Source organism: Schistocerca americana, chromosome 4 (assembly GCF_021461395.2).
Source record: "Schistocerca americana isolate TAMUIC-IGC-003095 chromosome 4, iqSchAmer2.1, whole genome shotgun sequence".
Taxonomy (NCBI): Eukaryota; Metazoa; Arthropoda; class Insecta; order Orthoptera; family Acrididae; genus Schistocerca; species Schistocerca americana.
The window spans coordinates 225629648-225654877 of NC_060122.1; the positions used below are offsets into that span (position 1 = coordinate 225629648).

A 25230-nucleotide genomic window follows, 5' to 3' on the forward strand; every position below is an offset into this window, starting at 1 on the left:
GAGGAAAATGGGAAGCCCTTGATGTGAGAGTTTCATCTATTAATAAAGAAGCTAGCTACAATATGTCACCTGGCAATGACAACCTGTCAGCTGAGTTTATCAGGCGTGGTGTAGAACATCTAGTCAGATGCATGCACACCCTGCTCAGATATATGGATGCAAAATGTCATCCCAGATGATTGGAATATTGGCATAATATGTGATACATCTAAGAAAGAGGACATTCTGGAATGTACAAACTACAGAGGAATTACATTCTTGAACATCCGATATAAAATATTCTCCTCCCTGCTTTGTACCAGTGTAAAACCTTTTACAGAGAAAGCAATTGGGAGACATGAGGCAAATCAATTATTGACCAAATATCCACCCTGAGGTTTGGAAAAAACAAGGGAACACCATACAAAACACATCATATATTTGTTGATTTTAAAGCAGCATATGTCATCACAAAAATAAACAAACTTACTGAAGCCATGAAAGAACTGGGCATACCATAACATTTAACACACCTCATTACTTTGACTATGGGGAAAGTAGTATGTAAAGTATGGCTACAAGGAAATTTAACATCAAGTTTTGAAACTAACTGTGGATTCATGCAAGGGGATGCACTCTCATGTGTGCATTTTAACACAGCACTAGAGAAGGTAGTAAGGACAGCCCAAATCAACACAACAGGCACAATATACAATAGAATTGTGCAGGCTCATGAATTTGTCTATCTGGGAACACTGGCAATATCACAGAATGATATTGGTATGGAAATAAAGAGGCAAATCCATCTCTCTACTAAATGCTATTATGTGTTGCCCCCAGAACTTAAGTTCAGAAATCTGCCCTTAAGAACGAAGCGTCAACTGTATAAAAATTTAATACATCCCAGACGAAAATATGGTCCAGGAACCTGGACACTGACAAAACAGTGTGAAAAAATAATACAATGTTTCGAACAAAAGATATTACGCAAAATCTATGGGGTGGCTAATGAAGATGGAGCATAGCACGGATGATATAATTTTGAACTTTACAAAGTATGTAAAGATCTTGAAATCATAACATTCATTAAAATAAACCACCTGAAATAGGTTGGCTGTGATTTTCATATGGAACATGAGAACCAACAAAAACAGCAATGCTGCAAATCCAGTGAGACAACGAAGCAGGGGGAGGCAAAGACGTTGATATTTGGATGACATACAAGAAGCTTTAAAAATTATTGGTTTCAAACGATAGAGATGCAAGACACTGGACAGGGGTGAACGGAATGATATCTTAGAGCAGGCCAAGGCCCGTCAACGGCTGTAGAGCCAGGAACAGGGAGAAGACAAAAGTCATGGGATACCTCCTAATATAGTGTTGGGTCTCTTTTTGCTCGGCATAGTGCAGCAACTCGACATGGCATGGGCTTACTATGTCACCGTAAGTCCCCTGCAGAAATATTGACCCATGCTGACTCTATAACCATCCATAATTGCAAAAGTGTTACTGGTAAATGATGTTATGCAAGAACTAACTTATTGATTATGTCCCGTAAATGTTCAGTGGGATTCATGTTGGGTGGCCTGGGTTGCCAAATCATACCGTTGAATTGTCCAGAATATACCACTCGCGAAGGACTGAAGCCCTGTGACATGATATCATTGTCATGCACCCTGGACAAGCTCACTCACCAATGTGCATTGGCCATTCCCCATCGTCTTACAGAAAAACCAGCTGTTCACATAGCCACCAACGTCAGGAAAACTAAGTAAGGCAACCATCTACGGAGGTAAGGCCGCCACTGATGCAAATCCTCCATGGATGACAGTCATAAAGATGTCAGGTAATCTCACTTATGTCACTGACAACCAACCTGTTCAGGCAATAGTCAATTCAGGGGCTTCCTTTTCTGTAACGTTGAATGCTTATCATTGTCAGCTACAGAATTTTATTTTCTGTGATATGAAAGTGTGTGTGCTGAAGGTCACAAATGGGAAATACGTCCAGTCCCCACGAACAAGTATAGTACACGCTCTGGGCAAGTGTTTATAATTGAAGATATTGTTATCTCACCATCTTCAACGAGACAACTTCCAGTCATAAATCAAGATTCTCAGTTAAACTGTGAAGTTTGCAATAAGATAATCAGGCTCACAAGAAAAATCTACATGACAGGATGATCACAAGCATTGCAGGTGATCAAGAAGAATTTTGGATTCTGATTATCATGATGGCTGAACCAATCCGAAAAGGGCAGCTTAGTGTCACTGATGAAGAATCATACTCCGCTACCACTAAAGACAACTCTGGATAGGAAGATACTATCAAACTACCAACAAGACCTGGCCTTGGTGAGTGATGGTCATTCTGCATCAATTTTAGATGCTTCAAATCCACAGAAGAGACAACACAGACAAAGTGGCCCATGGCAAAACACTGTATCAACACTGAGGATCATACACCATTAGCCAGCACTCCTACAGAGTGTCACCAGATGAGAGCTGTATAATATGAAAGGAAGTAGAGAAGATGCTGCAAGATGACCTCATTGAATCTTCAGAGTCACACATTTTCTTTCATTGCCCTTGGGGAGGAGGAGGACAGCAAATAGCATTTTTGCATCGACTACCGACAACTGAATAAAATCACAAAGAATGATGTCTGTACACTGTCATGCATTACTGGAATGCAAAGCTGATTGAAAGGAGCAAAATACTTCTCAACTACAGGCACGCAACAGGCTACTAGCAAATAAAAGTTGATGAGGTTGTCCTAGCATTGTATGACGAGAATGCTGAAACAAACTTCACACTGACACCGGATAGGTACAGTTCTAGTGCAAACTCACGATCATGCTGAAATGAGTTTAATGTTATGCTGTTTGGACGGTGTTTCTTCTCCAGCTACCTTAGAATGTATGATGGACAGCCTGCTTTGACACCTTAAATGGACGATGCATTTTTGCTATCTGGATGACAATGTTGTGTTTCTGAAGACATCTGAAGAACATCTAAGTCGTCTAACAACTGATATGAAATGTGTTTGGACTGTGCACTTCTGGCTGAATTTGAAGAAGTGCCTCTTCATCGATCAAGAAATAAAAATCTCGGGGCGTCTAGTGAATGACAATGGAGTCTGTTATGACTCAGAGAAAAAAACAGCATCCATAGATTTTCCATCTCTTGGCACATTCATGATATGAGTTTTCTCGGAATGTGCTCATTCTACTGGCTATTTACAAAGGACTTCCGTACCAAGGCATGTTCCTTGCAAGAATTACTGCAGGGAGGCCCAAAATTTTCCTGGAATTAGACGTAAGAAAGACCCTTCATTGTCACTAACAAGGTGCAATCACCTTCTCCATTCCTAGCACCGTATGACGAGAATGCTGAGACAAACTTCACACTGACACCAAATAGGTACAGTTCTAGTGCAAACTCAGGATCGTGCTGAAAAGGTGATAGCTTATGCTGCCAGAGCACTCTCCAAGTCCAAGATGAACTACTTTACAACTGAGAAAGAGTGCCTTACAATTGTTTGGCTATTGGTAAATCATTCACGTTATGATGGATCACCATTTTCAATGCTGGCTGACTGGCCCAAAGGATTCACCACGTCACTGGTGAGATAGGCTTTGAAACTTCAGTAGTAAGATGTCACAGTAGTATACAAAAGTGGACACAAACAGAAGGATGCTGACTACCTTGCAAGGAACCCTTTGGCAGAAAACAGTGGTGTAAATGAAATATCAGTTATCACTGCATTACGCCTCGACCGAATAGTAGTGGCTCCGCTCAAAGAAAACCATCATAACGACCGGGAAAGCAGTGTGCTGACCACACGCCCCTCCTATCCGCATCCTCAGCTGAGGATGATACGGCGGTCGGATGGTCCCGATGGGCCACTTGTGGCCTGAAGACAGAGTGCTTTTTTTACTGCATTACGTGACACTGCTGCTGAACAGATGAGAGATCCATTATTGCTGAAAGGCACAGAAACCCTGAAGGACAGGAACCAACAAAAGGAGAATTACAATTAATAAATGGAGCATTGTATAAGAGGAACTATGGCTGCCTACCCTCCTAGCTTATCTACATACAGTATGCTGAAGTGTTTTCATGACACTTCAACAACTGGTCACCTTGGATTCGTGAAGAATCTATACATAATTGGTCACAGCTATTACTGACCAAGTCTCTATCAATTCGTTAGAAATGCTAAGAATGGAATATCATGCCGCAGTTATCTCCGAGGTACCTGGTACCAGTCCCACCTGTCAGTGCCGTTCCACCAAATTGGCATCGACCTCTTGAGGAGGCTTCTGAAGTCGACACACGGGTATCTATCGATAATAGTTTGCACTGACTACTTCAACCACTACCCTGTCATCAAAGCTGTGTCAACTGTCAAAGCTCCAGAAATTGCAAGGTTCCATGTAGAAGATATAATTTCGAAGCATGCAGCACCCCCTCTGATTGTGGAAAAAATTTTACAGTTTATCCCAGTATCAGGTAATTTCAAGTTGCTATATCACCTACAGTATTAAAATTGCCTATCAGCCACAGACAAATGGCCTCACAAAATGTTTTAATTAGATGCTGGTAGATTTGCTCTCAATGTAGTTTGATGTCGAACAGACATACAATACTCCCCATTTGTGGCATTTGCATACAACACAGTGAAGTTAGAGACTACAGGCTTCACACCATTCCTTCTGCTGCGTAGTCACACGGCTGAAACGGCAATGGATACGTTGCTTCCACTGCAACCAAACAATATTGAGGATGACTACTTGAAACACATCAACATTGAGACTGAAGGTGCAAAGCAGCTGGCTTGTATACTGACCATGGACACACAGGAGAATGACCGAGAGAGCCATAACACCAAGCACTGACCAAGGAGATATAGCCCGGGAAACATGGTGCAGATTTTATGCACATGCAGATAGTGAAACTATTGGAAAGCTTACTAAAGCACTATTTTGGTTTGTATCACAGCCTTCGTTGCTTGAAGAACTTTTTACATAAAGTTTAGGACTGTGACCATTCTTGAAGAAGTCAAAAGTGCAAAGATGTCATCCACACCTTATTTCTATGACATTTTGTTTAGAAATAATTAATGTTTATTTATTTATATCAAAGTAATACCCATTTGTAGATAGGTCTCTAGTATGTATGATGCTAGAACGGATAGGTCATGACTGCAGCTACATAATGAGAAAGCATGGATGCACATTATGCACAAATCTAAATTGTCAAACAAATTATTTATATTATTCAATTCAACTGTGCAAAATCGAAGAATTCTCCACATCCACAATCACAGTTAGCTTCATCATGTTAACACTGCGGCAGGAACTATGATGTAATAATTTATATAAATAGAATTTGTTAAATTTTGTGAGAATTAAGAAATGTGCTACGGGTCATGTAGTGTCGCAATGGCGGATAGAATACAGACATGTACTTGACTTCAGTGGCCATCGCTAAAATAGAAGGTCAACGTCACACACGCAGCATGACATCATCAAGCACAAAGCACTGTGATTTGTCCACTTCACAGCTTCGCTGCCACATACACACTGCAACAGCCAAGGTGTTCAGTGCCAGCAATGTGTTCAGTGTTCCCATGCAATATTGTATGTTCACATGTGGTTTCAGTCTTTTGTAGAAAGATCATTGACTCCGGTTTTGCAGGACCAAGGGCCTACACTGGTCAGTGTGAATGACTAGGGGCAAGGCAGGCAAAAGCAAACAAAAATTGTCATACTGAACATACTGAAGCTTCTTTTTACTGATCTGGCCAACAATAAAAAACCCAAGAATAACATAAATTTTGTGCAAGCTCTTAACTAACAGTAAAGGCTTGTAATGTTTCCGATCGATTGAATTTCTTATTAACAGTGCAGTAACATCAGCAGAATCTCCAGAAGTGAGCAGGTTGTTAATCTCCATGAAAGGCATGTAAACAATAATGGAAAGCTATGGAACTTGACCATTTTAACAAAAAGTTACTGCATGGAACAGTATTTGGTTACTATGGCAGAGAAGAGTATTTGACAGCTAGAAAAATACAGGGTGATTTCCATGAAAAAGTTAATTATTCTGGCTCAGAGATCTCCATTCTTAGTCTTCTCCTCTCACTTGGTTTTCAATTCGGAAAGTGTAACGACAGATTAAAATTTTTAATGGAATGCAGTGACACTCCAGCAATAAGATCAAAGCTTTTGTGCCCAATGCACTTACTGCGTGCTGACGACAATCATGTTGTAGTATATTTTGGCAAACAATGGGTTTCACAAAACCATAAGAACAAATACATTTTGCTTGACTTAACTAAAACAGTGGCCTGAAAGTACTACAGTTATTTTTGTATAGAGCTTATTGGCATTTAGGGTGAGAGGTGCAGTGACAAGAGGGTCTTTGACAGCTGAAAACAAAAAGTTTTCAAGAGGTAAGGAAAAATCTTGGTCCTATTAAGGTGAGCTGTTGGAACCAAAATCCTGGTGGCATCATACAAGTACTACTCAGGTAATTGTGTTCATAGAATATAAGAAATAATAATGATTTCTCAGATGTTACCAAAGTTAACTTTATAATTCTCTTAACAACTTTCTCACTGGAAGTTTTTATCACTAATTGGCAATACTGTAAGAAGGTGAGACAACCATCTTTTGGTGACAGCCACTGCAGGTTCTGCAACTTCCTCTCAGAACAAATGTAAATTAATAAATTAAAAGGATAAAATGTAGATATTTAGAGATGGGACAATATGAAACATAGATTTATGAATATGTGTATTAAATATGTATAATGTATACAAACTAATATAAAAGTGCATTATTTTGATAACGTGACCCAGGGAAATAAGCAGTCCTGATTGCTGTGGTTAATCATGTGACCGAGTTCTGGAGTAAGTGAGCATAATGTTCTTGTGTCCAGGTGGTCTTGGTCAGTAAGTTGGCTAGAAGGGTGATCATTGAGCAATATATGATAAAGCTGCTTACTTCAGCTGTATTTGGGACTTAACAAGATTTCTGTGTGCCCATGTGGAAGAGTATTGTGTTTCACGGGTGAAGAGAAGAACTAATAGCAATCATTAAAATATCTTAATCCTGTAGTGAATTTTGAGAAACTTCTGTGAACATTGTAAATATTAGAACTATGATTTGTGTGTTATAAAGTGTGACATTAGTGCTTGAAACTTTTGTACATTGCTCTTTTGCTTCGTACTGTTCCATTATTTGACTCAGTTAAATAATTGCAGTAAACCAATTTAGAATTTTATGGACACCTTTTCATGCCCAGACTTTATTCTTTTACTCATAATAAATTTATGAGTTGAATTTAAATCTGTGCAATAGGCTACATCATTATCCTTCAGGATCCAGTGCCTCATTTCATTTTTTATTTATCGGTTTGATTTAAAATGTGTGTTGATAAACCTATGCTTAATCATTCTAATATTTCCTTAACTAATATGATACGCCACTTCTATGTTTAGATGTTATTTGGGCCAAATAATAGCAGGGCACAACTGGCCATATAATTGAGCCAGAATTATTGTAGGCTGTGTACTTGTCCAATCACTAGAAGCTGCTACTGTTAGGGCCTTTGTGAACACGCAATTGGTCAGTTCATCTGAAATAATAGCCCAGTGACCACTGACATGTCCTAGATCTAGGGTGCTGTACTCAGCTCCAATGAGATTTCTGTAAAAGGGGACACTGTTTCTCCAGGAGAGGAATGACTGCACAAGCTACAGTGTATAATGTGTAGTTAGTGCCACTTGCTGGCATGCTGCAAGCTGCAGTTCAAATCTAACCACCAACAATTACATGTTTAGAATTTCTTGAAATACCTTAGGTTTGTATATTGTGGAATATTGAATGCTCGCATAAATATCAGCATTCTGGAAAAATTTATGTTTGTAGAAATAATTACATGGACCATCCAGGAGACCAGTTCTGTTCTGGTTGTATGTTGCTGTTCATAAGAAAACTTGCTTTCAGTGCTAAGTGTTGTATTTCAATAAAGACCCAGCTTTGAGATCTGGAACTGAGTGTGGTTGCGAAGTGACAATACAGGGTGGCTATTCAAATTTGGAAATGTTGGGGGACTCACATCACAATGCCTTTGCTCACAGTTAAGATAAACTAACCAATAATAGATACTAACATTATGAATGAGAAAGTAACTCTGTTATGTTATTATAACAACACTGCAGAACCGATTTTGATGAAATTCAGTATGGAGGTAAGCCCCCAATGAAGAACATAGGTTAGTTTAAGGGGGAAAAACTACTCCTAAGACATTGAAATAACGATGAAGATAATACCTGCACATAAGTCAGTGAGTCAGAGTGTTTGCAGATTAGTCCACGACTGTGGGAATCCAATGTTTACACATGAGCATTGTTTCTCAGATGTTCAAAAAAAAAAAAAAAAATGATACACCACCTGCCGAAACTGAATGGTGCTTAAAGCAAAATATTGTGGAGGTTCAGTAATAAAACCCAACGTTAAGCCTGGGAGCCGTATTTAAAACTATTACATCGGCGAAGCCCTGAGTAACAATTATTAATATTACTTATTCTATGAAATGCTCGCAAACTTAAGTCTGACTTAGTGCATGGTTCTAAGAGAGCTTGAGCTGCAAAAATCACTCAAACCCAACAAACCTCAGAAAAATGTCAGATCCACCAAAACTTAGATGCAGAACATCACGCAACCTTAAGAGCTAGAGACACATTAGAACAGTCATAAGCCAATTGCATTTCAGACACTGAGTGTCATGCATCTCCTACAGCTTCTGAGATGATTGAAGACACACACACACACACACACACACACACACACACACATCTATGCCATTAAATAACCAGATATTTACAAATTACTGACTTAATTGCTGTCATTCATCATAACAAACTATCATTCATCATAAAAAAAAATTACTGATATGCAAGTGCAGCAAAAGAGTAACTGCTACTATCCAAATAATTAACACACTTTGAAATATTAAGTATTACAAAAATTTGTAATGTATAAAGCTCACTGATAAATTAAAGACACAGAATTCCATGAGAATATACAAATTCCCCTGAGGATTCCCTGCTTTTTTAAAAATACACTGAGAATTCCAGGTTTTCCAGAAAAATCACCACACTGCAAGAATATGTATGCCAAGTTTTAGAGTGTTTGGGAGGGGGGGATAAAAAGAAACACTTTTTATATATATGAGAAAAATGTCACCAGCGCATAGCTGCCCCACTAGGATCCATGAAAGTTTTGACGTTAGTGATGTTCAGAGACAGTGTTCGAACTGCCGTGTCATGTATATTATTTTAGAGATATGTTGAGTTGTTATGGATTTTTGTGTGTGTGTGTGTGTGTGTGTGTGTGTGTGTGTGTGTGTGTGTGTAGGGGGAGGGGGGAGGATGAAGCGTTTGGTGTACAACACACCAACAAACACTCCAGAAGAACTGGCTGCACATGTCCTCAGTCTTTCGCAATGACATAACTGGATAAAATCTTCTCGGTTTTCAAGCCACGTCAATTGCAATGAAATTCTCAAGCTAGCCATCAAAAGCTTGAGAATTTTATTGGAATTGATGCAGCTTGAAAACTGAGAAGATTTTATCCAACTGGTTGCATGTTTGGCTGAAGTCATTATTCATAAAACAAACAGTTGTTTTGAGCGTGATAGACAATCGTTAGCCTGCAGATGCTAGTTGTGCATTAATGTAAATTATAGATGTCATTTTCAGCAGCATCTTTAAAACAATGTTTATCACATCGCAGTTTAACACCTTCTCTGAACATCACTTGTGCCGAAATATTTGTGGACTACTACATGGGGGCAGCAGTGCGCCTGTGACATTTCTGTCTGATGAAGAAGGATTCTTTTTTATCTACGTTAAGCACTCTAAAATGTTGAACATATACTTTTTACACTCTTTGTACCCTGCTTGTTAGTGTCGGAAGCACTTATAAAAATTACTGAAACTTGAGTAGAAGATTTTTAAGAGACTTCTTAACAGCCCCCTAAAAAGATACATGTCTAAATATTATTTAAATGACCAAATTTTGAAAATATAACATAACAGAATACATTTAAAAAAATCTACTCACCAAGTGGTGGCTGGAGAAAACACACATAAAAGTTATGGAAATGTGCAATTTTTGCAGACAGTGGCTCCTTCTTCTGGCGGAATAACTGAAAGGGACGGAAGAGGGATGGATGACAAGAACTGGAGAGGTTTAGAAAATGGGGAGAGTTACAGAAAAGTTACCCAGGACTCCTGGTAAAACGTCAGTCTCCCGTGACTTGGTGATACGGGTGACTTTTCCTTAACTCTCCCCACTTCCTAAAATGCACCAGCTCTTTTCCATCATTTCTTTTCCTTCTCCTTCAACCTTTCTGCCACAAGAAGCAACCATTGGCTGTGAAAGGTTTCACATTTGCATAACTTTTATACGTTCTCTCCTGCTGCCACTTGATGAGTACACTTTTTATCTATACAACTACATTAAATGTAGGAAAAGATAGATGGCTACTTACCATAAAGAAGGCACGTCAAGTTGCAGATAAACAATACTAGAAGACATTCACATCTAACTTTCGGCCACAGCTTTCGTCAGTAAAGAGACACACACACACACACACACACACACACACACACACACACACACACACACACACACACACACACACAACATTCACACGCTTACACAAGCAAGCACACCTCATGCACACATGACTGCCAACTCCAGCATCTCGGGCCAGAATACAACATCAAGTGGGATGCAAGTAGCAATCTGGAGGGGAAAGGGATAATAGCGTACAGGTGGAGAGAGAGACGAACAAAGTCTGGTGGAGTGTGCAGGGACTAGACTGCCAACAGATGCAGCATCAGGAGGTTGTGGTGCAGGGAAGTGGGGAAAAGGAACAAAAAAAGGAGAGGAGTTGGGAAAGACAGGCGGGTGCATTGGCAGAGAGCTGCAAATAAACTGGGTGGGGGAGAGAATGGGGATGACATGATAGGACAGAGGGGGTGGAGATTGTTGGGTGGAGGGTGTGGAGACAGTATGTTGCCATAGGTTGAGGCCAGGATAATTACAGGAGTGGAGAACGCGTTTTAAGGATAACTTCCATCTGTGTAGTTCAAAAAAGCTGATGGTGGAGAGGAGGATCCAGATGGCTCAGTTGGTGAAGCAGCCATTGAAATCAAGTGTGTTATGTTCAGCAACATATTGTGTCACAGGGTGGTCTACTTTGCTCTTGGCAACAGTTTGGCGGTCACCATTCTTCCTGGTGAACAGTTGGTTGGTAGTCATACTAATATAAAAAGCTGTGCAAATGATTGCAGCGGAGCTGGTAAATGACATGGCTGCTTTTACAGGTGGCCCCACCCCCTGATGGGATAGGCTAAAACTGTGGCAAGACTGGAACAGGAAGTGCTGGGTGGGTGGATTGGGCAGGTTTTGCTCCTGGGTCTTCAACAGGGATATGATCCTTGTGGCATGGGGTTGAGACTGGGAGTGGCATAGGGATGGACTAGGATGTTGTGGAGGTTGGTTGGGCAATGGAGCACCACTTTAGGAGGGGTAGGAAGTATCTCAGGTAAGATGTCAATCATTTCAGGGCACGATTATAGGTAACTAAAGCCATGGCAAAGGATGTGGTTCAGTTGTTCCAGTCCAGGGTGGTACTGAGTAACAAAAGGGACACTCCCTTGTGGCTGGTTTTTCGGGGTGGTGGGGAGATCGGGGTTGTGAGCTGAAATGGCATGGCAGATCTGTTTGTGGGCTAGGTCTGGGGGACAGTGCCTGTCTGTGAAGGCCTTGGTGAGACGCTCAGCACCGCAGATATGCCATCCCCATGTAGCCAGGCTACGTGGGAGGGATTTTTTGGTGCGAAAGGGATGACAGCTTTCAAAAAAAAGGGCAAGTATGTACTCTTGGCGATTGGTGGGTTTAATGTGGACAGAGGTAGAGGTGCGGATGAAGCCATCACAGAAGAGGAAGTCAATGTCTAGGAAGGTGGCACACTGGGTTGAGGAGGACCACGTGAAGCAGATGGGAGAGAAGGTGTTGAGGTTGTGAAGGAGTGAAGATAGGATGTCTTGGCCCTAGATCCACATCATGACGATATCATCAATGAATCTGAATCAGAAGAGGGGCTTGGTCTTTTGGGAGGCTAGGAAGGTTTCCTCTAGATGGGCTATTTAAGATTGGCATAAGTGTGTTAGTGGCACCAAAGATAGTGTCCAGACGCTCGTGAACAGGACAGGAGCTGAAATCGTGCATAGCAAAGCAAAAAATAAATCTGTAACTCTCATTTCAAATATTCCTTACACAGGAAAAACCAGAAGTATTGCCAGAATTTAATTTTTATACACCTGTAAAGATGAGTAAAATATAAACTAACATCAGTGACATTGAGAAACAACTGAAATCGTTGAAATTAAAGCACGTCCAAGGGCTTGATGGAATCCCTCTCAAATTCTACACTCAATTTGCAACTGTGTTAGCCCCTCTGTTAAATATAATCTATTGTAGATCCCCCAAACAATAAAACATGCCCAGCAGCTAGAAGGAAACACAGGTTACTCCTTTATAAAAGAAGGGTAGCAGAAATAATCCACTGAGCTACCATCCAGTATCCTTGACATTCATTTGTTGTAAAATCTTAAGACATATTGTGAGCTCAACATTACGAGATACCTTGAACATAACAACTTCCTCCATGCCAACCAGCATGAATTTTGAAAACATAGATCATCTCACATTTCTCACGACACACCAAAAACCGTGGATCTAGGCAATCAGATAGGGAGGGCGGAGTAGGTTACGATGGATGAAGAGTCATCAACAGATGTAAAGGTAACTGTGGGTATACATAAGGAAGTGTGCTAGGTCCCTTGCTATTCATGAAATATACAGGGTATTTCAGAAAGGACTTTACAGCTTTGAAAATTCATATAAATTAATTCATAGCACCTACAGAGGTGATTGTAGTGTCAATTTGTAAGGAAATACAACAAGTTTTATCTCATGTAGTTTGCTAGTGCTGATTTGCACCGTAAGGATCGCTAGCGCCAGTTGCATTAAAGATGGCTGCCTTCACTGGACCTGACCATGTTAGCTGTGTGTTTTGGTTTGAAGAAAAGAAGTTGGCGGCAACAGTTCAGCATTATTTCCATATGAAGTGTGCTAAACATCCTCCTACCACGCCTACAATTTATGATTGGAATAAATGTTGGAATAAATGTTTTGTAGAAAAAGGGCACTCGGCAAGACATGGGAAATCATCAGGTCATCCAAGCACATCTGTTGATGTCATTGAGTGAGTGAGGCAATGTTTAGGCAACAGCCCTATGAAATCGACCCGGCGTGCATCTTGTGAACTGCAAATCCCACACACTGCTGTATGGCATGCATTGAGGGATCCTTTGCATTTGAAACAGTACAGATTGATAAATGTACAATAAAAGACACTGATAAAACTGCTAGCAAGAACTTCTGTGCGGAAATGTTAAATCGATTACATGAGGATGAACATTTCTTGGATAAAATCATCTTTTCTGACAAGTTGACTTCTCACTTACGTGGCAAGGTTAATAGAAACAACTGTAGGATCTGGGGTAGTGAAAAATCCACATCAAACTTTGCAACATGTTCATGATAGCCCTAAACTGAACGTTATTTGTGCATTTAGCAAGAATAATGTGTACGATCTCTTTTTTTCCGTGAGACAACCATCATTGGGATAGTGTACTTGGATATGTTACAACAATTTTTGATGTCGAGATCGATGAGGATGACCAAGAACAAAATGTTTACTTCATGCAAGATGGTGCACCGTCCCACTAACTGGCTGACATCCAGGATTTTCCCAGTGACCACTTTCCAGGTCAATGGATTGGCCGTGATGCATCAATTGCATAGCCCTCATGTTCCCCAGACCTGACACCACTTTTTCTTTTTTTAATAGGGGTACATCAAGGATATCGTTTTTGTATCTCTTGCTCCGGCTTCTCTACCTGAACTTAGAGCAAGGATGTACACCACCATTGAGCAAGTTACACCTGCAACGCTACAGCAAGTTTGGGAAGAAATTGTCTTCCGATGGATGTGTGCAAGATAACAAATGGAAGACACATACAACATCTTTAGTTTAAAGTAAAAAAACCTACAAAATAACACTAAACCCAGCTGTATCTTCTTTCAATAAATTTATATGAATTTTTAAATTTGCAAAGTCCTTTTTGAAACACCCTGTATTAATGACTTTTCAGACAATATCAATAGTAGCCTCAGACTTCTTGCAAATGATGCAGTTACTTATAATGAAGTATAGTCTGAGAAAAACTGCACAAATATTCATTCGGATCTTCATAAGATTTTGAAGTGGTGCAAGATTGCCATCTTGCTTTAAATGTCCAGAAATGTAAACTTGTGCTGTTCACAAAACAAAAAAATGTAGTAACATAGGACAATAATATCAGTGAGTTATAATTAGAAATGGTAAACTCATACAAATACCTGCATGTAACAGTTTGTAGGGACAGGAAATGGACAGATCATATAGGGTCAGCTGCGGGTAATGTAGGCAGCAGACTTCGCTTTATTGGTAGAATACTAAGGACATGCAATCAGTCTATAAAGGAGATTGCTTACAAATCACTTGTCCAATGCATCCCAGAAACACTGGTCATGTGAGTGGGACACATACCAGATAGGACTGATGGGGGATATTGAACATACACAGATATGGGCAGCACGAAAGGTCACAAATTTGTTTGACTTGCACGTGTGTGTGTCACAGCGATGCTGAAAGAATTGAACCGGCAGAATCTTGAAGATATATGTAAAATGCCCCAAAGTTTCAGGAACTGGCTCTGAATGATGACTATAGGAATATACTACAACCCCTTAGATATTGCTCCCATTGGAGGATAAGATTAGATTTACTAGAGAGCACACACACACACACACACACACACACACACACACACACACACAAAGTGCTATTAGTGACAAGTACAACAGGTGCCAACAGCAACCCACACAATATACAACATGGAGGTGGGAACTCCAGTCCATGTGAGGTGGTAATTCAAACCAGCCAGTGTACTATCTGACCGAAAGAGGGTGATAATGGTGGCTGGGTTAGCAGCAGCTCCAAAGTGCATGTGCAGCCTTGATCGGAACACACAAGCTGAACTATTTCCTACTTCCGTCGAAACTAAGTTTGAGCCAGTCAAACAGAAATGTTACTCCTGAAGTCATCTAGGACTGTATCGCAATAGAGCCAGCAGTTCCAAAACAGCCAGCCACAATGGGGAGACCTCCCTTAAACAACGAGCTGCCGCGATCAACTCCTTTACTCTTTTTTGCCACTGTGAAGTGGGACTTGCCTGACAGGACGCCGTTGAGTGGAAAGGACTTGGTATTCCATTTTGGTACAGCTCATACACTCAGAATGTGTCCGACTTAGTGCCAGTATTACAAAATTCATTTCAACAGACATTTTTTTAAAAAGGATTCAACCTGTAACAGTTATTTTTTGGAACTCCATTTATTTGAGCATTCATTCAGTCAAGGAAGTTTCTATTTTTTTGTTCTTCAGAAGTTTGTTATTTTGATTACATCAAATTATATATAAAAACAAAGATGAGGTGACTTACCGAACGAAAGCGCTGGCAGGTCGATAGACACACAAACAAACACAAACACACACACAAAATTCAAGCTTTCGCAACAAACTGTTGCCTCATCAGGAAAGAGGGAAGGAGAGGGGAAGACGAAAGGAAATGGGTTTTAAGGGAGAGGGTAAGGAGTCATTCCAATCCCGGGAGCGGAAAGACTTACCTTAGGGGGAAACTTCCTTTCGTCTTCCCCTCTCCTTCCCTCTTTCCTGATGAAGCAACAGTTTGTTGCGAAAGCTTGAATTTTGTGTGTATGTTTGTGTTTGTTTGTGTGTCTATCGACCTGCCAGCGCTTTCGTTCGGTAAGTCACCTCATCTTTGTTTTTATATATAATTTTTCCCACGTGGAATGTTTCCTTCTATTATATTGATTACATCAAATATGTGACGTTATTTCTTATGTTGCAAATAAAACAGTTCAAGCTGATTAGTGTAATTATTATACACTAATCAGCTTGAACATTATGAGCACCTTCCCAATAGCCGGTATGTCCACCTTTGGCACGGCTAACAGCAGCGACATGTCATGGCATGGGAATAATGAGGCCTCGGTAGGCTGCCGGAAGTAGTCAGCGCCACATCTGCACACACAAGCCATCTAATTCCTGTAAATTCTGGGGAGGGGGCAATGAGCTCTGACACAAGTTCAGCCACACCCCAGACATGTTCGATCAGGTTCACATCTGGCAAGATGGGGGCCAGCACATCAACTGGAACTTGCCACTCTGTTCCTCGAACCACTGCATCACACTCCTGGCTTTGTGAGATGACACATTATCTTGTTGAGAAATTCCACTGCCATTGGGAAATGTGATTGTCATGAAGGGGTGTACGTGGCCTGCAACACTCCTTGGCCATCATGATGCCTTGCATGAGCTCCACCGGACCCATGGATGGTCATGTGAATGCTCCCCAGAGCAGAATGGAGCTGCCATTAACTTGTCTCTGTCCCACAGTATAGGTGTCAAGGAGCTGTTCCCTTGGAAGACAACGGATTCGCACCCTCCCATCGGCACAGTGAAGAAGATATCGGGATTCATCGGACCATGCAACACACTGTCACTGCACCAACATCCAGTGCTGATGGTTACATTACCCATTTCAATCGTAGTTGCCAATGTGGTGTTAGCAATGGCACGTGCAGGGGTCGCTAGCTGCGGAGGCACATTGTTAGGAGTGTTTGGTGCACTGCATGTTCAGACACACTTGTACTCTGCCCAGCTTAAAGTTCGTGTTAAATCTGCCACAGTTCACCGCCTGTCCTGTTTTACTACTTTTATATGATGCCCGACGTCTGTAATGAGGGGTGGCCACCAAAACCCATGATGTCTGGACATGGTTTCACCTTGGTTTCGACATGTGTTGAAGATACCACAGCGCTCCTCGATGTGCAGTTTCCGAACTGCTCGAGCCAAGCCTCTTCACAATCTCCCTTCAGTCAGATAGATCACATGCCTTGCACATTCTACACACAGACAGAATGCTCACTGTTACTACATACACCTTGTATGGTGTGTGACTAGCAGTCATTTCTTGTCAGGCGACATTGCTATTGCATGGATGTGTTTATATCGACAGTAGGTCAGTGTTCATAATGTTCTGGTTGATCAGTGTACTTGGTGAATATTCTGTGTGATATAAATGAACACAGGGACATATCAAGAATACAGATGTGGATGTCGATTGCGCTGTAAGTAGAATTGTAATTGAAATAATAAGTGAGGTACTGAATTACATTGGAATGAGTCCACTAAAGATGACATTTTACTACCTGAAGATGATAAAACAATCAGCTAAGGCAAACATTTTCATTTGCTAGGCTAGGACTCAACAGATGGAAAGTTTACTTGGTACAATTTTTGCAGAAACTGAGGATTAACAAAACCATCAGAATAGCCTTATGTCATGAAGTATCACAATGTGGAATAATGAAGGATATTCTTAACTCAAAAAAAGAGTTATTAGAACATTCTGGGATATAACGTCAGTTAGTGTATTTTAGAATTCTATCTCACCTTCCCAAAACACACACTGTGGCACGGGACTTGCGGACAGATTAAAGAGGAACTGCAGCAACCCCTCAGTGAAGACTAAACAGAACAATAATTCACAAGTGGATAACATTTCCTTAATCATCGTACAGAAAGTTGTGTACTGTCTTGTAGGTTCAATTTTCAATAAACTTGTGTCTTTCATACATCTAATTTGAAATACTTTCTCATGAAATTCTCTTTTTATTGTGTCAGAGTTCTGCACAATAATTTAGGGCCTTTCACATTACTCTTATGTAATACTATCAAAATCTCAAATCTCATTCTTTCCTTTTTAATTGGCATTTGTTAACTATGCAGACAGGGTGTCCATAACCCTGAGTATCAAAATTCTACATGTGGCAGTGAATCCTAAAGTGAGTATTTTGATATAACGAACTAATGGTGAGAAATTAATGATTCATTTGTATTGATATAAACAACTTAAAGCTTCACTGCAACAACTTAAGTTCGTGGCAACTTTTGGGGGTGAGGTGCTTACTGTTGAATCTTCTCCCACAAGATCCAAAATCATCTCCTTAAATTCTACTGAGTAATCAATTCTTTTTCAAAAACTTACCAGATTTCCATGGCTTGAACTACACAGTTCCTTGTAAATTTCCATCTACGGCAATAATTTTTTTTTCAGTTAGGATGTCACTTGCTACAAAACATTTCTCTGTACAAGTGTCTGGTTTTCTGGATGTTATATCCTGCAGCACAACACATTAAATACTTGTATGCAAATTCCTGGAATGAATGATGCTACACATTTGAAAACCAACCCAGAACTGTAAACAGTCACAAACATTGTGGACACATCACTGAAAACTATCACTTTTCAAGGTAGCACCACCAATGCCAATGCAGTAGGCTGTACCCCCCTCCCCCCTTCTTTCCCCAAAGAGAGTTTAAAAACTCATGCCTCACATTCATAGTAGATGCATGACTACCTGAAATATTAGTTTCCAGTCTTCAATGCTTTTCACAGAAAAAAGAAAAAAAAAAAAAAAAACTGAACATCTTGTGTAATGACTTACCTTCAGCTAAGACGGTTTCATCAAACCCAATGAAAACAAAATATAAATAACATGGTCTCACGATGCAACTCCACCCTATGCAATTGTCGTTTTTTATTAGTTCCAGTTGTTCACATATCATAGCATGCTTTAAATGTCCTGTAAGTTACATATCAACTTTGTGGTCTTGCAACATTTCACAATCTGAGTGCATTTCATTTGATGAGCATGCTCTGCATAACTTCTCATTTTAAACAGTGAAGTAAGCAAAACTAAAAGCCGCTGAGGAAGAATCCAACTTACACAGAGAGCTTGTGACTGTTGGTGCATACAACTAAAATTTTAATAAGATGCAGAATCCACCTACTGTTCAGTAATTCTGAGGCATTCTCGGTAATTACAATTGTAGTAATGTCTTTCTGCCTCACACACTGCCACATCAAGGTTACTTGAAAGCTTCGCAGGTAACCTCTCATTTGGTTCTTGCTGTGGAGCGTGATACTTCTTCAGTTTTGTGCGGTAGAGTGTCCGGACTAGCCTTTCTTCCTCCTGGCCAGAACATTGTTCTGACAGAGGCAATGACGATAAGACTTCTTCCTCTACAACAATAAAAATACAATATCAATAAAATGACATTTTCCTTTTTTAGTATAAATACTGAAATTTTTTTTTAAATTTAATAATAATAACAATAATAATAATAACTAATCACTTCTTTCATTCCTGGTAATTCATTGTTAATGTGAAAAACACCAACCAGCAGCACCGTTCAGAGTCCATGCTACACTATGTGCACACTGAGTCTGCTTGATTAAGTTAGTCCAACAGTCAGAGGAAGAGATAGGGCCATGTTTCGAAAAGCACCGTTGCGTTCACACCAACCTTTGGATTAAAGACATCTTTACCATGTCTTGAGAACTGTTGTTCATACATTCTCTAAGTATAAAGTACAAAAACCAACTGATTCAGTAGGCTGATACAAGATATACTTAACTTGCCTCTTCAGATATTTTAGCACAGTGGCACTCAGACCAGAGGTACCTGTTTTAAACCCTGACAGCTGAAAAAATGTTCATCTTCAGTACTTGGCAGACTGCACCAGTAACTTGGAAGAAACCACAAACCTCTTTACTGTGTTTCAGGAAGGGAGAGCATGGAGATGTAATCCCAGTTACCCCACAGACACTATTTGACATAAACTGGCCATATACTATACATAGTTTCACCCCTTCTCTTCTCTCTAACATTCTCATCAATAACAGAACCACCACACATAATTTCATATGCAATGGAAAAAGCACACAGAGGAAGTAATGAGTGGTAGACAGGAACAGTGGAAGAGGACTTCCTGATATTATCAGCTATTGGACTAATTCTTTCATCAGATGCAGACAAGTCCCACACACATTCATACATGCATAATTCACACACACACACAGCTACTGTCATCTCTGTATGTGGTAATGCCCGACTGCAACTACTGAGAGCAGTGATATCAGTTAGAGAGGGTAATGGGGATACAGAAGAGTTGTGGGGATGGGAGGGATAGCAGGAAAGGGGGAGGGAGAGCAGTGAAGGGGGAAGGATAGCAGGATAGGGATGGGAGAAGATGCTATAGTGGTTTATGTGAGAATGTGCAGGGATTTGGAGGGAAAAGATAGTGAGCTGCTAAGTGCAGCGACTGGGGCGAATGGAGAGGAGAGAAGTAGAAAAGAGGAAAGGACTATGCTGGTGTGCTGAGTGGAAACTCAGGAAAGCTAGTGGGAATTTACCCCATAACACATCCTCATTCCTGCAGCCCCTCCTGACCTTAATCTTTGCTAGACTCTCTGTCTTTCACCTGCCACTGTCCCTTTCATGCTCCCACTCCAGCATCTCCAAATGGCTTTTACCCCCCTCCACCCCGCACCCACCCCCATTCACCCCCATTCCACTTCTCTGCTTCTCTCTCCTCCCTTTGCCCCACAGTACAGCCATCCATCTAATGCTGCATCTAGTAGCTTACCATACCGCGCATACCCATAGGCAGCATTCCCCCCCCCCCCCCCTCCGACCACCCACGCACCTGTTGTCCCTCCTCCTACCCAATCCAAACCTCTTCTGTACAAAGTTCTCCCACCACCCACCACCAGCTGAGATCATTCTTCACAGCAGCCCAAGTTGGGCTTTAGTGCCTGAAGATGACAGTGGCCACGTTTGTGTACGTTGCATATGTGTAAATGTGTGTGTGTTTTGTCTATATACAATGAATGGCGTAAGTGTGACAGCTGATAATATCAGTCTCCTTTCAATGTGGCTGTCTGGCACTGAACACCTCCTCTCTGTGGCAAGTAGAAATCTATCCTATTTCATGTTGTCATATTCCATCCCATATTTCCTATTGTGAATGGAAAATCTGGACTAGACTAAGCTATTGGACAGAGTATAGGCACTAAGGCCTGACCCGAACCTTAGTGCTTGGTGACAAAGTGGTCCTGTGTGTGAATTCTGCATGTGTATTGGAAGGAAACATTCCACGTGGGAAAAATTATATATAAAAACAAAGATGAGGTGACTTACCGAACAAAAGCGCTGGCAGGTCGATAGATACACAAACAAACACAAACATACACACAAAATTCAAGCTTTCGCAACAAACTGTTGCCTCATCAGGAAAGAGGGAAGGAGAGGGGAAGACGAAAGGAAGTGGGTTTTAAGGGAGAGGGTAAGGAGTCATTCCAATCCCGGGAGCGGAAAGACTTACCTTAGGGGGAAAAAAGGACGGGTATACACTCGCACACACACACATATCCATCCACACATATACAGACACAAGCAGACATATATGATATATGATATATATATATATATAATAGAGGGAAACATTCCACGTAGGAAATATGTCTGCTTGTGTCTGTATATGTGTGGATGGATATGTGTGTGTGTGCGAGTGTATACCCGTCCTTTTTTCCCCCTAAGGTAAGTCTTTCCGCTCCCGGGATTGGAATGACTCCCTACCCTCTCCCTTAAAACCCACTTCCTTTCGTCTTTCCCTCTCCTTCCCTCTTTCCTGATGAGGCAACAGTCTGTTGCGAAAGCTTGAATTTTGTGTGTATGTTTGTGTTTGTTTGTGTGTCTGTCGACCTGCCAGCACTTTCATTTGGTAAGTCACATCATCTCAGATATATATATATCTGACAGAAGATTCTGTCCAATAGCTTTGTCCACTTTTAAATGTACCTGTCAGCCACTGAATGTTTTCTCTATGTCGTGAGTAGCAATTTATCCGATTTCACATTATTGTTATTCCATTCCAGGTTTTACATTAAATAATAGAAAATCTGGGACGGAATACAACTTGAAACACACTGCTACATACCTGTCTGTCACTCAGTACCACATCCATCTGGAAACTAGCACTTTATTAGCCTTCATATGGCCAATTTTCTGCTATTTGGTTAATACATATGCGACATGTTGTGCCATAGCTGCTAAAATAAAGCAGGCTCCTTTTAATGTGGCTGTCAGGCACTCAACACCTCTGTCGGCTATGTGGTGAGCAGCAATGTACCCTATTCCATCCCATATTTTCTATCGTGTAATGGAAAATCTGGGATGGCACATCATGTCACATACACTTAGGTGACAAAAGACATGGGCTACCTCCTAAAATAGCGTCTGACCTCCTTTTGCCCAGTATAGTCCAGCACTTCAATGTAGCATGGACTCATCAAAGTGCTGGAAGTTCCCTGAAAAAATATTGAGCCATGCTGCCTCTATAGCCATCAGTAATTGTGAAAGTGTTGCCTGTACAGGGTTTTGTGCACAAACTAACCTTGCAACAATGTCCCATAAATGTTTGAAGGCATTCACGTCAGATGATCTGGGTGGCCATATCATTTGCCCAAATTGTACAGAATGTTCTTGATACCAATCACAAACTATTATAGCCTGGTGATACAGCACATTGTTATTCATAAAAATTCCATCATTGTTTGGGAACATGAAGTCCATGAATGGCTGCAAATGGTCTCCAAGTAGCTGAACATCATCATTTCCAGTCAATGATTGGTTCAGTTGGACTAGAGGATCCAGTCCATGCCATGTAAACACAGCCCCAATCATTATGGAGTCACCACCAGCTTGCAAAGTAACTGGATGGCAACTTGCAACTTGGACCTATGGCTTTGTGAGGTCTGCACAACACTCAAACCCTATCATTAACTCTGACCAACTGAAATTGGGACTAATATGTCCAGGCCGTGGCTTTTCGGTCATATACGATTCAACCAGTATGGTCACGAGCCCAGGAGAGGCGTTGGAGGCAATGTTGTGCTGTTGGAAAAGGCACTCGCATTGGTCATACGCCACCATAGCCCATTAATGCCAAATTTTGCCACACTGTCCTAACAGATACATTCATTGTACATCCCACATTGATTTCTGCAGTTATTTCATGGAGTGTTTCTCGTCTAATCGTACTGACACTTATCAGTCATAACGTTCAGGCTAACAGCCACTGTGTTGTCCTTGGTGAGAGGTAACGCCTGAAATTTAGTATTCTTGGCACACTCCTGCCACTATGGATTTCGGAATATTGAATTCCTTAATGATTTCTGAAATGTATATCACATGCTTCTAGTTTCAACTACCATTCTGCGTTCAAAGTCTGTTGATTCCCGTTGTGCGACCATTATCTCTTCAGGAAACTTTTCACATGAATCACCTGAGTACAAATAAGAGCTCTGCCAATGCCTTGCCCTTTTATACCTTATTATGTGGTACGACCACCATCTATACATGTGCACATCTCTATCCCATGACTTTTGTCACCTCAGTATACACTCATGAGTCACCTATATTAACCAGACCATGGCAAATTGGGCAATATGAAATACAATTGATTTTGCCACATAATGGAGTCCATGGGCACCACAGGCACATTTAAGAGTGGAATAAGCTATCGGACGAAGTCCTCCTTCAGATACAGAAAAGTACACACTCATTTATACATGCAGAATTCATACAAATACTGCCACTGCTGGCTCCAGCATGGCTCGAGTCAGTCCTCAGTACCTAGATTCTGTCCGATAGCTTAGTCTACTGTGGATGATGGGCCAACTGACTGAATTGGAGAAGCCTTATTTCTCAAACAAATGCTTTATTTTTTCACTTTTTGTTCTCTACAAGGAGTAATTGTGTTTTACTGAAGAGTCGTGACCCAGTATAGGTTAGTACGATACCAGGTGTCACTGCCAGACCATGCACATTCACATCCACACCGTTCTTAAGGGCCAGTAGTGCTGATATGGTTATGATTCGGTGAGATGTCACAGACAGGGGATTGCTTCCGAGGTACTCTCAAGTAACCAGAGGGCTGCGAATTGTCACATGGGGCCACAGGGCAGACTGGCATGAGGGAGCTGGGACAGACCTGTCTCTCTCGGCAACCAGCCCTTGACCTATCCAGGCAACCTTCCAATTCACTCTCTACGGCAATATGCCCCTCAGTAGTAATTTTGTACACTCCTGGATGCCCACTTCCTGCAGTGGCCTTACTATTGTCCAGTACTGGACAGTCTAGTGTCAGATTATGAGATCCAAATGCATCATTCAATCCAGTATATCAACATTTTTTTCTTTGTGGATAGTTACTAAACTACCAACTCCATGGGAGAGCTGGCTGCATGTCATTTAACCTGTAATATTGTCTACTTGTCGTAGACAGTGTGACGATGTGGGCCTGGATATGCTGTAAGGCATTTTCCATCTTTTGTTCGGTGATTAGATGTACCCACATGTGCTGCGCTACATGAAAATAGGTGCAGGTTGCAATGCTGCTGTGCTTCAGCTGCAGATGGCCCTTTCACCATTCTGGCATACTCCTTAAGAGTCTTCCAGACACTGCCACACTGTGGGTGCCAGTTCTGCTTGACCGATTGCCGCCAATATCATGCCTGAAATCAACAACAGTTGGAGCCGCCATGAGGGGTCGACGCCGGATGCTGGGTTGCAGCCAAATCTATGAGCATCCTGGCTGTTGTACCTGTCGTCAATGAGCCACCATCAAGTGCTGATGCTGACGCACTACACTGTGGGCGATCACTGTTCATCACATCGAAAGTTAAAGTTAAGCCGTGCTAGCTATGCATATTTGCACGGTCACCCCTTCATGGTGAGCCATTGTTGGACATTATTGTAGTTAGTCTCTAACTTTTATTTGAGTACTGCGACATCTTTTTGTTAAAGCTTCGAGGCCTTTCAGTAATTGCTTTTCCCAAATTTTGTAACCATGCCTGACTTGCAGAAACTCAAGTTACAGGAACAGTGTGATGAAATGGCATAAAAGTGCAAAAAACAAACAAAAGCTAGCCAGGCTACTACAAGTTCTCTCAGGGGCCTCTATCATTAGTTCTGAGAGACATACATTAGCGACTGTAAGCAGCTTCCCCGTTGTACCTTTTATTCTTACTTTTCCAGGAAAACCAAACGAAAATGTCACC

At 41.1% G+C, this 25230-nt stretch overlaps 1 protein-coding gene across 2 annotated transcripts in view; it reads right to left on the reverse strand.

The window, feature by feature from the left end:
• LOC124612714 (cell division cycle protein 16 homolog) overlaps nt 1-25230 on the reverse strand; it is a 207658-nt gene that overhangs the window by 108557 nt on the left and 73871 nt on the right. For both annotated transcript variants that reach the window (XM_047141067.1, XM_047141068.1), the window contains exon 5: nt 19116-19347. In XM_047141067.1, coding sequence (XP_046997023.1) covers nt 19116-19347 — 232 coding nt within the window. The remainder of the gene's footprint in view (nt 1-19115; nt 19348-25230) is intronic.